Below are 13,038 nucleotides of genomic sequence, written 5' to 3' on the forward strand. Positions count from 1 at the left end.
CACACACTCACGTGTGCTCGCATAAACACACACACGCTCACCTCATTGCAGAGAAAAACGGGTGCATCAGGTCCTGAAAGGGATGCTTTTAGGGCGGTCGTGTAGAAAGGTGTCGTATATCATTTCTACATGGATAGCTCCAGCTACAGAGTCCTGGTTTTATTGCAAACCTGTGTTCCTTTTTCAGGAATGTCATGTCCTAGAAAGACACCACGCGGTGATGTGGCTTATGTGCTGTTTTATCTTTACAATAATGGTTTCTCCCATACTGTAGCCTAAAGACAGAAACATGCTTGTTAACACAAGTGTTAGTACATGGTAGAGAGTAGAGACACACAGAGAGACAGTGTGAGAGTGTATCAGAAACATAGAACAAGGGTGTTAAGTGTAAGGATACAGTAGGTTAGAGACACAGTGAAACAGGCTGATTTGTTCTCCTAGGATTGGTATTTTATTCATCAGGACTTGATGCATCCAAGTAAAGCATCATTCGGTTTTGGCACCTTTAAAGATTTCATTTTCAATTTGAACAACACATTGAAAATCAAAAGAAACAAAGAAATGACTAAGGCTGTGTGAATTTGAAAAATAAAATACGTACATATATATTTATATAAAGAATTTAACCAAACCATTTAAAAAAAAATCTGTTTTTGTTCAATGTAGATTGTTTGGTTTCTTTCACAAAAGCATAAGATAAAATGAAGTAAATAAAAAAACATAAGAGAAAAAATACTCATGAAACATTACTAGTTTAAACGTTGGCGTCATCACTTTTTTCCCCTTCTAATTATCATTATCCTTTAAAACGTAAGTTTCTCAAGAGCAGATTTGCTGTAATTTTATAGCATGCATTTAATTTCAGAAAATTTGATTCACTTAGCTTCTCTTGTACTATTTCATATTTATCTTGTTGCTTGCCTTTTACGCAAGTATTTATTTTTGTATTTGGCATCCTCTTCTTTTCCTCCCCCTCTCCTCCTTCCTTTTTCTTCGAGAAGTCGTGTTTGGAGTCTTTTTTTCTTGGTGTGAACTTTGACCCCATTGTTGTTGTTGGTGGTTCCTCTTGAGGGGTTCAACACTCCCATGACGACCCCCCCCAAAAAGAAAGCGAACAGGGACTCAGAAAAAGGCGAGAAGGTTCTATTAAAATAATCTCTATTTTTCTACTGTTGACTGTCTGCGTCTGTCTCTCGTCATGTTTCAGCAGCTCCGTAGTGTAGTGTACCTACAGTACTTTCTCTCTGGCTCTGTCATCCTTCCAGCAGATCCTAAAAGAGTCTTTTCTCGTGTTACCAACAGCACTTAGTTTAGTTTACTTGTTTGTTTTTTTGCTTCAGTAAAGTCTGTATCTCTTGATTATTAACTTAATAATTTATTTATAAAATTAATACACATATAGTACCTTTGTTAGAGTTTACAGACTGGGCTAATTCTTACTGAATCCCAAGCTGCAAAAATTCACAGTTTTAATGCAGAAAATAAATAAATGAATAAATATGACAACAAATCAGAGGCATATGGCAGGTGGTATGATGGGAAAATACAGCAGCTTGTTGCACCACCAAAACTGTGGAGCCAAACTGTCAAAACCAAAAGGTTATGAAATCAAGAATCGAATTTAAATCATAACCCTCCCTTTCAGTGCCCCACCCTCATCACCCATCCCCACCCATAAAAATGACTCAGTCTCTAAGGACAATCTGTCCCATTCTCCCAGTACTACCATTTACTCCAAAGGAACTCAACAAACCCCTTTAGACTCTCTCAACAATGGTAGATGGGGAAAATCATGCAGTTGAATGAAATAAAATCATCAATCTCTATAAACATGGAAACTCATCCTGGCCTATGGTATATTAGAGACCTGGGTGGGGGCCTCCCTGTCTCCGCTCCCCGGGCTCTGCTCTCAGGGCTCCCTCATACGGGCGTGGTGCGGCGGTTGGCTGTGTTGGTCGAGTCTTTTTCCTTCTGAATACAGTTGTGGACCTGCAGGAAGGTATGGTCCCTCTCCGAGTTGTAGGTGGCGGTCGGCGTGCCCCCGGCCTTCAGGGTGTCCCGGGGCAGCGTGTACATGGAGATCTCTGTAGAGGGTAGCGCGCTGAAGCCCTTGAGGCCCACAGGTGAGGTGTCGCGGGAGTGCGAGGGGTCTGTGGACCGGGAGGAGGAGCGCGAGCGGCGCCGGTAACGGTAACGGTAGGATGGGATGCGTGTGATGGCCGAGGCCTGGAGGTAGTCGGCAGCCCTGGCCCCTGCCCGGAGCTGCCGATGGCGGTCGATGAACATGTGGGCTGCCAGGACGCCCACCATCTCGGCCATTATGAAGGACAGGGCTCCGAAGTAGAAGGACCAGCCGTAGGAGTAGCTGTTCTTCTTCGAGTCGCTCTTAGAGGGGTCCCCTGCGTTGGCTGATATGTACACGATGATCCCGATGATGTTACTCAGGCCTGAGGGAGTGGGGGGTAGAGGGTTGGGGAGTTGGAGGGGCGGGATGAGAGAACAGAGGAATTATGCAATCGGTTAAGACAGGACATTTACCTTTTCTAGGCAAACCACATATGCAGTAGTCCTCCATGAACCTGTTCTACAACTGAGTGCATCTATCCACCACAGTGAATACACCATTACCAAGACAAACCTTTTGAGACAAGTGCCACGGATTCACCAAAGAATAATGTACATACATACTGAACTTCTCACTGTTTTAAAATATGACTGAATACGACCCAGAAATATGACCCAAGCCAGAGCCTCTGCCCTTATAGTGTTTAAGAACAAAGACTGAGATCCAGAGACGGATCTGTTGGGACAGCACATAACATGATCACACATCTGATTCACATAGGGATCACAACCTACGATAGGGATAATAATCATATACTCATATACACTGAGTGCACAAACATTAGGAACACCTGCTCTTTCCATGACATAGACTGACCAGGTGAATCCAGGTGAAAGCTATGATCCCTTATTGATGTCACTTGTTAAATCCACTTCAATCAGTGTAGATGAAGGGGAGGAGTCAGTTTAAAGAAGTATCTTTAAGCCTTGAGACAATTGAGACATGGATTGTGTATGTGTGCCATTCAGAGGGTCAACGGGCAAGACAAAATATTGTAGTGCCTTTGAACAGGGTATGGTAGTAGGTGCCAGGCGCACCAGTTTGAGTGTTTCAGGAGCTACAACGCTGTTGGGTTTTTCACACTCAACAGTTTCCTGTGTGTATCAAGAATGGTCCATCACCCAAGGGACCAGCCAACTTGACAGAACTGTGGGACTCACTGGAGTCAACATGGGCCAGAATTCCTGAAGAACACTTTCGACATCTTGTAGAGTCCATGCCCCATCAAATTGAGGATGTTCTGATGTTGAGGTCTAATGTTTTGTACACTCAGTGTATATATATCTACTTTGACTGTAGCGTTTAGTCACGGAGAGAGAGAAGTGTGTATAACAGTAGAGCTGGGATGATGGATCATTGGGAAAGTATGTCAGGGACACCATATTTTTAGAGTTGAATCCCAATGGGTAGCTTCTAGCCCAGCACCCAGATCAGGAGAAAATAAGTGGATAAAGAGGGAAGAATGGATTGTGTGACTTGTGGCTGCTGCTGAGTGGAGGCTGAGAGCTGACTGAGGAGTTGCAGTACTGGGGATGACCAGCAGAGAGAGAGAGACTGCTTGTGCACTGCACCTTAGCTGGATTAGTCAACAGTCTCTTCTTTGCTGGATTTACATCCATCTGTACAACTGTTCTATGTAAGTGAACCATAACAACATTGCATGTTAGTGACTAAAAAGTAGTGACTGAAAACATTTGCATTTGTGTACACTTTGTATCAATGAAACCAACTCATTTAAAGCTAGTCTCCCTAATTTAACCCCTACTATCCCTCTCCACCATAGTAACTGTTTCTCTCTTTCTTTTTCCCAGTCTTCCTTCCTCTCTTCCTCTACCTGCCCTAGATACACACCCCTTCCTCCCTCTCTTCTCCTCTCTCTCTTCCTCTCTCTTTTCCTCTCTCTTCCTCTCTCTTTTCCTCTCTCTCTTCCTTTCTTTCTTCCACTCTCTCTTCCACTCTCTCTTCCTCTCTCTCTCTCCCTCTCTCTCTCTCCCTCTCTCTTCCTCTCTCTTTTCCTCTCTCTCTTCCTCTCTTTCTTCCACTCTCTCTTCCTCTCTTTCTTCCTTTCTCTCTTCCACTCTTTCTTCCTCTTTCTCTTCCTCTTTCTCTTCCTCTCTGTCTTCCTCTCTGTCTTCCTCTCTTCCTCTCTCTTCCCCTCTCTCTTCCCCTCTCTCTTCCTCTCTTTCTTCCTCTCTTCCTCTCTTTCTTCCTCTCTCTTTGTCTTTCTCTTCCTCTCTGTCTTCCTCTCTCTCTTCCTGTCTTTCTTCCTCTCTCTCTTCCCCTCTCTCTTCCTCTCTTTCTTCCTCTCTTCCTCTCTTTCTTCCTCTCTCTTTGTCTTTCTCTTCCTCTCTGTCTTCCTCTCTCTCTTCCTGTCTTTCTTCCTCTCTCTCTTCCCCTCTCTCTTCCCCTCTCTCTTCCTCTCTTTCTTCCTCTCTCTTCCTCTCTTTCGTCCTCTCTCTCTTCCTCTCTATTTTCCGCTCTCTATTCCTTTCTTTCTTCCACTCTCTCTTCCTTTCTCTCTTCCTCTTCCTCTTTCTCTTCCCCTCTCTCTTCCTCTCTCTCTTCCCCTCTTTCTTCCTCTCTATCTCTTCCTCTCTCTATTCTTCTCTAGACTCACCTGCAGACACAAAGAAGATCCCTGCGCTGAGGATGATGTTGTGGCGTGACTTGTAGAACTCGCTGGCAGCTATACACAGGCCTCCCATGAAGAGCAGGATGACACTGAGGATGGGGAAGATGCTGGAAGCTCGTACCGCACCTGAGAACAGATAGAGGACAGGAGAGGAGGAGAATAAAAGAGAGGGCGGACAGGGGGGTTATATAGGGATAGAGAAGAAGAGAGAGATAGGATAAATAAAATGGTAAATATAGAGAGAGAGATAGGAGAGGAAGAATAAGAGCAGAGAAAAGTGAAAAATAAGGGAGAGAGAAGAGAGAATGTAAATTAGACTCCCAACATCAGCTCCCTATCTGAGCCACATCATAATCAACACTGCATCAGCGCTGTGAAAGTCTTGATCAACACCAGCCAGTGAGTGTATCTCCTCAGTGAGCCTCTGTTACCCAACGTTATGTAATCACGCCACCTGACTACACACAGCACAACACAACACTCAGTTAGCACACACAGCTCCCCAGATTGGAGCGTTGCATTACGCCATGTCATGTAGTGCAAATGACATTAACTCCACCAGAGCTCCAGGGGCCTAGCCTGTGGGGTGATGGGGGGCGATGCTCTTCAAACCAAGCTCACGTCCTTGACTGATACTGGTACGGATGACAGAGCAAGAACTGAAGGGTTGAGATACTGATGACAGGGCTATAACTGAAGGGTTGAGGTACTGATGACAGAGGTAGAACTGAAGGGTTGAGGTACTGATGACAGAGGTAAAACTGAAGGGTTGAGGTACTGATGACAGAGCTAGAACTGAAGGGTGGAGGTACTGATGACAGGGCTAGAACTGAAGGGTGGAGGTACTGATGACAGAGCTAGAACTGAAGGGTTGAGGTACTGATGACAGAGGTAGAACTGAAGGGTTGAGGTACTGAGGAGCATTAAGGTGTTGAGGATGGCACTCACAGGTGAGACTAAATGTCGTGCTGAGGTCTATAGAGCATAGAGGAAATACTTCAATCTCCTCAGTTCACCCTTGCCCATCCTTCCTTCCTTCTTCCTTATGCCTCCCTCCTCTCTCACTCCCCCATCCTCCCTCTCCTCATATTCTCTCTCTCCTGTTTAACATGCACACTTAAACTTTCATCAGGCTGGTTACATTTTTTCCACCACTTTTTCACTACTTCACCTTGCCTCTCTGCGCGGCTGCCACCTCAGCACTTTCCCCAGCTTCTCCCCAAAATGCTGACGCCGTCGCCAGGGCTGGGTGGCTGCGCGCTGAACTCTGCCGCCTGCACCCCCGCGGGGACCCGGGGCTCCTGGCGGCCCAACTGCCTTCCCTCCCTACCTGCTGCCCACCTCCCTCCCTTCCCCTCTCATCCTTCCCCCATGCCCTAACACGCCACATCACACATCACACAGCCTCCAATCCCCTCCATGCACGGTAGGGGAGAGGAGAGCCACGGTGAGCCCACAGGCACCCTGGGAGATGGCAGTAGCAGCAGCAGGCCGACAGCTGAGGAGGACTGGGCCAAGTGGTGGCCACGGCTGGCTGGGTCACCATCACTCACTCACCCTCCACTGGGCCCACAACAGTAACTACAGTAAGACTGGAGACAGGAGAGGCTGAGGAGGCCCTGTAGGGTACTGAGGATGGATGTTCATCAAGACTGTATTGATACTGTATGTGGTTGTGGAGTTATGTATTACTAGTCGGAAGTGTAATTTGTGTTTTATGCCATTATTATTTGAAGTGCAGTATCTCTTTCTTCCTCTCTCTCTCTCTCTGTCTCTCTGTCTCTGTCTCTCTCTCTCTGTTTCTCTCTCTCTCTCCCTCTCTTACCCTCTCCCGCTCTCGCTCTCTCTTTCCCCTTCTTTCTCTCTCTCCATCCCTTCATCCTCCTCCTCTCCCTGTCCTTGGAGCAGAGGGAGTAGTGTGGTGTAGTTACAGGTGGCGTGGTGATTAAATATGAAGTTGTCCTGGAAGTTGACCCTGCTCTTTTGTCCCCCTTCTCACACCTCCCCCTCCTCCCTCCATCCCTCCAATCCGGCTCACGTTAACCCTGGAGATATTAAAATGGCCAGTTACTCTACATTACCTGGGAGAGGGCAGGGGGGCTCTTTCTCATCCATCAGCTTCATTTGCACCGACAAAAGAGGGATAAAGGGCCAGACAAATTGTATTGATTGTTGACAGAGAGAGTTTTTAATACTGCAGCTCTCAAGGTGACGCCAATGTGAAGGAAACCTCAGAGAGAGTGAGAGAGAGAGAGAGAGAGAGAGAGAGAGAGAGAGAGAGAGAGAGAGAGAGAGAGAGAGAGAGGAGAGAGAGAGAGAGAGAGAGAGAGAGAGAGAGAGAGAGAGAGAGAGAGAGAGAGAGAGAGAGAAGAGCCAGCTCAGTGGTTGCTGGGTAAGTTTGCCACATTGCGTAAAAAAAACTGCACATTAGGCTGAGTTGAATAATTTAGCTCTTTGGTATGTTCAGCTATCATTTGGGCCTTGTTAAAAAACGAATGTCATTCTTTATGAAATGCATTACTACATTTAATGTGCTTTGAGTCAAAGATTTAAGAATCACTTACTGGACTGAGAAGCAGCTGGACTCCCAGGCAGAACTCCCTAGGTTATGACCGCAGCGGGAAATCTTGAAAGCAACTATAGTATAGACTTTCGATGGGGAGCTTTTCAAGGGCAAGAGAATGGTATCAGTCAGCCCAGAGTGCCTATGTATTATCTTTATATTACCCACGATGCTTAGCAGCGCACTCCAAAGTGCATTGACTTTCACAGTAACCTCCCAGCATGCTGTGCCTTCCCTCGGTTCAGGCTGCCGTTTTCTGCGCCAAGTGCCCCTGGGTTTGGCTAAGCACGCTCTACCTCCGAAACGAAGAAAGGCTGGGGTCCCTGCAGATTTCTTACGCCAGAACTCACTCTATTTTACTATAATGTTGAATATGTCAGTGAAGTGTTCGCTTAGTGGATGTATGAAATTCAGAAAGGCGTTTTTATGAGGGCTCCTGCTCCTTCGTTCCAGTGAGGGCATGAGTGAGGGCTGGAGATGGAAGTTCTCAGAGGGAGACGGAGAGATAACTATGCCCCAAGGCAGTGAGTGCTGCTACCTCCACCCAGTGAAAAATACCTCAGTGTTGCCAAATATAGGAAGTTTCACATCTTCTTTGGTTCTTTTAAGCGTCTGTCAGGGGTTTGGCTCCTGCCTGGAGGGGTGTGTTTTAACATGGCAGATAACCTGCGGGATGCTGGACAGACAGGCAGTGTCCTCCAGCTGAGTATAGGATTGATTATCACAGTAAGTGAAGGTTCCTCTCCACAGTCATGCCAGTGTGATGTGTGGCTAACAGTGGGCTTTAGTGGACGGTAGTAAGATTTGTGTGAGTGAGAGTAGATGGATTTCGGATTGAGAAACTGTAGTCGTGCTTGAACAGCTCAATTCAGAGCATAACTTCTGATAAGCTTTCCCTAAACGTTCCAGGTGTAATGAAACACATACAGTACACTCACTGTAACAGCCCAACATAATCTATGAACCAACAACACACCGTATGCCGACTAAGTGTCCTGTGATTAGTTATCCTACCGCGGCAGGTACAGTAATATCCCATTATCTGAGTAGGACATTATTCTGACTTTGGGCTGCTGGGAGGTGGACTATGGACCCTGTCCTGGGAGGTGGACTATGGACCCTGTCCTGGGAGGTGGACTATGGACCCTGTCCTGGGAGGTGGACTATGGACCCTGTCCTGGGAGGTGGACTATGGACCCTGTCCTGAGAGGTGGACTATGGACCCTGTCCTGAGAGGTGGACTATGGACCCTGTCCTGGGAGGTGGACTATGGACCCTGTCCTGGGAGGTGGACTATGGACCCTGTCCTGGGAGGTGGACTATGGACCCTGTCCTGGGAGGTGGACTATGGACCCTGTCCTGGGAGGTGGACTATGGACCCTGTCCTGAGAGGTGGACTATGGACCCTGTCCTGAGAGGTTGACTATGGACCCTGTCCTGAGAGTTGGACTATGGACTCTGTCCTGGGAGGTGGACTATGGACCTGTCCTGAGAGGTGGACTATGGACCCTGTCCTGAGAGGTGGACTATGGACCCTGTCCTGGGAGGTGGACTATGGACCCTGTCCTGGGAGGTGGACTATGGACCCTGTCCTGAGAGGTGGACTATAGACCCTGTCCTGGGAGGTGGACTATGGACCCTGTCCTGAGAGGTGGACTATAGACCCTGTCCTGGGAGGTGGACTATGGACCCTGTCCTGGGAGGTGGACTATGGACCCTGTCCTGGGAGGTGGACTATGGACCCTGTCCTGGGAGGTGGACTATGGACCCTGTCCTGGGAGGTGGACTATGGACCCTGTCCTGAGAGGTGGACTATGGACCCTGTCCTGGGAGGTGGACTATGGACCCTGTCCTGGGAGGTGGACTATGGACCCTGTCCTGGGAGGTGGACTATGGACCCTGTCCTGGGAGGTGGACTATGGACCCTGTCCTGAGAGGTGCACTATGGACCCTGTCCTGGGAGGTGGACTATGGACCCTGTCCTGGGAGGTGGACTATGGACCCTGTCCTGGGAGGTGGACTATGGACCCTGTCCTGGGAGGTGGCTGTGGGGACTCCTGTGTTTCAGAAATCTATCAAGCTGGAAAACAATGACCCTGTCTAAATGAAAGCTTTGACCTCTCTGCTGATAGCCAGAGACAGCGGCGACCTCGGTTGCGTCTTGTGTTTCCGAAGTCCCTCTCGGCGACACGGCACATGAAAGGAGGAGCGCTAATCGAGAATGCGCTCTGGAGCCCTGTGATTATCAGCCAGGTCACCGTTTTGATTTGGGTCGAGGTCACTATCACAAAGAGCCTCGCCAGGGCCCACTTCTGTCTGTGTGGGTCGCCTGGGACCACTTCTGTCTGTATGGGTCGCCTGGGACCACCTCTGTCTGTGTGGGTCGCCAGGGCCCACTTCTGTCTGTGTGGGTCGCCAGGGCCCACTTCTGTCTGTGTGGGTCGCCAGGGCCCACTTCTGTCTGTGTGGGTCGCCAGGGCCCACTTCTGTCTTTGTGGGTCGCCAGGGCCCACTTCTGTCTGTGTGGGTCACCTGGGACCACTTCTGTCTATGTGGGTCGCCTGGGCCCACCTCTGTCTGTGTGGGTCGCCAGGGCCCACTTCTGTCTGTGTGGGTCGCCAGGGCCCACTTCTGTCTGTGTGGGTCACCTGGGACCACTTCTGTCTGTGTGGGTCGCCTGGGCCCACCTCTGTCTGTGTGGGTCGCCTGGGACCTATTTGGGGAGAGGCATCTCTGCCTCCTCACCTCGTCCCCTCCCTGTGTTCTCGCTAAGCCCAAAGCGTTACCAGTCAGGCTGGTTATTAAAGTAGTGACACACAGAAGCCCTATGCTATCCTGTGCTTTATCAGCTCCACTACCACATACCCTCCATCCTGCCTCATTAGACAGATAGAAAGCAGTCCTGCCTGGGATGGATGTGTCCCTGTCCCTGCCTGTCATTGCTCCTATTAGGATGGGAAAGGCGTAGTGATGACTGATAGTGGCTTGTTAGAGCTGCCCTGCCCCGCTTTGCCGCCTGTCTGTGAGTACCAGTGTGCGTGCCAGGCTGCCCGCAGAGATACAGAGTTGGTGTGCGCTGTATTGATTGGCACAACTACAGTTTAGGCTGGCACCTGGGTAGTGGCAGTGGCACTCCTGAACACTGACTGACCCTGTTCTTACACACTACTTCACGCAGACTATTGTACACATATGTGACACATCAGTGTCTTTACAGTATCTAACCACCTCTCCACACATGCTGATCACCTCATAAGGAAGTAGTAGGGGAGAGTGGGGTAAGGTGAGCCTTTTTTTACATTCAGCATTTCTCCATCAAGGGAAATATAGTATTCATTCTAATAAAGATATCTACATATATTTCAGGATGTTGCGTATCCCTAGAAATAATTAGAATTCATCTAAACATTACAGTTTTGAAAACAAAGCTTGTCCAAAAAAACTGGTCTCTTGGCACAACTTACTCCAGGTACGGGGTAAATTTAGCTGAGGAACAGGATAAGTTAAGCCGCCTACAAATGTCTGTACTGAATGAAATATTACCACTACCTTTTTAAAATCATGTCTATCTTTATTTCCCAAACACAATTCAACACAATCACAATCACTTTTTTGTATTTGAATCATTTTAAGCATATTTTAAGACAGGCTGAACACCTAACAAACACTTTTAACATAGGCCCTGTTACTTCATATCCAAGCGATAATTCCTTGCATTATTGCCTGGAAAGAAAACACTTCAATTTGCTCAACATACCATTGGCTCAACAATTGTCTCAACTTACCCCAAGGCAAACATTATGACTATATTAGCCCACACAGCTACAAACCTCTAACCCAATAAATTAATTTGACTTGCTGAAAATCTGTTTTTTGGACCGAACTTACTTACCACTTTTTCCATGTGGTTTCTTCCTTCACATACTCCATGAAATGATGACCTCTTCTTAAATATTTGGTCAAATGATACATTTTGTGTATGGTGTCTTAGAAACAATGGTGGATCAGCTTACCCCACTCTCCCCTACCAACACTACCCAACACAGCTCCAGAGTGACTCACAGTGACTCACAGCCAGGGATCACTCTATTGCATTAACGCCACATAACACATATTCCCACTTAACATGTCCATTTACCAGTACATTGCCAGTTTACGGCTTCAGCACATAAACCAAATAGTATGTTGTATACACACAAAAAAACGCATGCATGCATGAACACACACACACACACACACACACACACACACACACACACACACACACACACACACACACACACACACACACACACACACACACACACACACACACACACACACACACACACACACACACACACACACACAGGTACATACACCAATAAATATGCAAAGAGTTCTCTTGACAAAGGCATCTCTTTGAACCTTCTCTCTCTTCTCTCCTCTCTCCCTCTCTCATTGACAGCGTTGTGAGAGGAAATTAGCATTGGCTCTTAATCAGCCTCCCCCAGCACTGAATGTGCTGATGTGCAGGACAGGGTCATGCTAATCAGGTGCCTCAGCTCCCAGGCACATTGATTTAAAACTACAAACACTTATTAATCCAGCCCGCCCTCCTCCTCCTCAATACTCAGCCTCAACCAAGAAGCCTCCTGCAGGAGGCTGGTGAGGGGAGGATGGCTCATAATAATGCCTGAAATGGAATGGTATCAAACACATAGAAACAGCATGTTTGCTGTGTTTAATACCATTCCATTTACGCCGTTCCAGCCATTAATATCCTCCTGTCCTCCCCAATTAACATGCCACCAGTTAGCATATGCCCTCAGAGTTGCACACAAGCATGTGTATGCACACTCTCACACTACCCCTATACACGTACACTCTCCATATGCACACAGCCAAAGTTTATTTTTCTCAATTTTTTTCTTACACGGAAAATCCAAGTACTGTACGACATAGGACTACAGTGGGCTTCATGCTCTCTGACACTGCAGTCCCCCACTGAATATCGCTCTGTCATACTAACATAACATATTACACAGCAAAATCCCTGTCCACACACACCCCTCACACACTCATCCACACACAGACTGGTCACTGGAGCACGGTGGAAAAGAATCTGGGCCGCCTGACACATTGAAGTTCCTTCACATGACAGGACTGCTCAGACAATTAAAGACCACATTTCAATTACTGTAATTACCCTCCACTTCACTGCTGATGTCCCCATAGATCAGGCCTGCCCGTCTGCCTGCCTGCCTGCCTGCCTGACAGCACTGTGCCATAGCTAGCTGCTCTGGGTTAGTTTAGCACCAACAGCCCAGAATCACTACTCGCTCTGTTAGCTTAGCATTGACACAGTAGCCCACATAATCACTGCTGTCTGTGTTAGCTTATCTTAGCCTTAGCGTTTACACAAACAGCACAGTAGCCCATAGACTAACACAGGGTAGAGGAGGCCCTATTAGTTTGAACAAACTGAACAGTAACCCTGCTTAGTCTGTTAGCTAGCTTAGCAGCCAGAAAAACACAATTAGTAGCCCAGAGCAAAGGGCAGAGGAAGCTCAATTTAAAACTTGCCTGGTACAACAGTGAATGGCATGATAGCACAGAGAAATGCTCCAATACATATGGATAAGACTGGGAATACGGTGGTTTATGTCGAGTTTACGCCACTGTTAGCATAGTACCACAGCACGGACTAACATGGGTCAATACAGAGAAACGCTGCAT

General features: G+C 47.5%; 1 protein-coding gene across 1 annotated transcript in view; it reads right to left on the reverse strand.

Moving 5' to 3' along the window:
- Positions 1-438: 438 nt before the first annotated feature.
- LOC106606871 (voltage-dependent calcium channel gamma-2 subunit) overlaps positions 439-13,038 on the reverse strand; it is a 74,232-nt gene continuing 61,632 nt past the window's right edge. The window contains exons 3-4 of the mRNA XM_014203279.3: positions 4,743-4,883; positions 439-2,447 (exon numbers count right to left, since the gene is read on the reverse strand). Coding sequence (XP_014058754.2) covers positions 1,921-2,447; positions 4,743-4,883 — 668 coding nt within the window. The 3' untranslated portion in view covers positions 439-1,920. The remainder of the gene's footprint in view (positions 2,448-4,742; positions 4,884-13,038) is intronic.

This window comes from Salmo salar, chromosome 06 (assembly GCF_965601325.2).
Source record: "Salmo salar chromosome 06, fSalSal1, whole genome shotgun sequence".
NCBI classification, from domain to species: domain Eukaryota; kingdom Metazoa; phylum Chordata; class Actinopteri; order Salmoniformes; family Salmonidae; genus Salmo; species Salmo salar.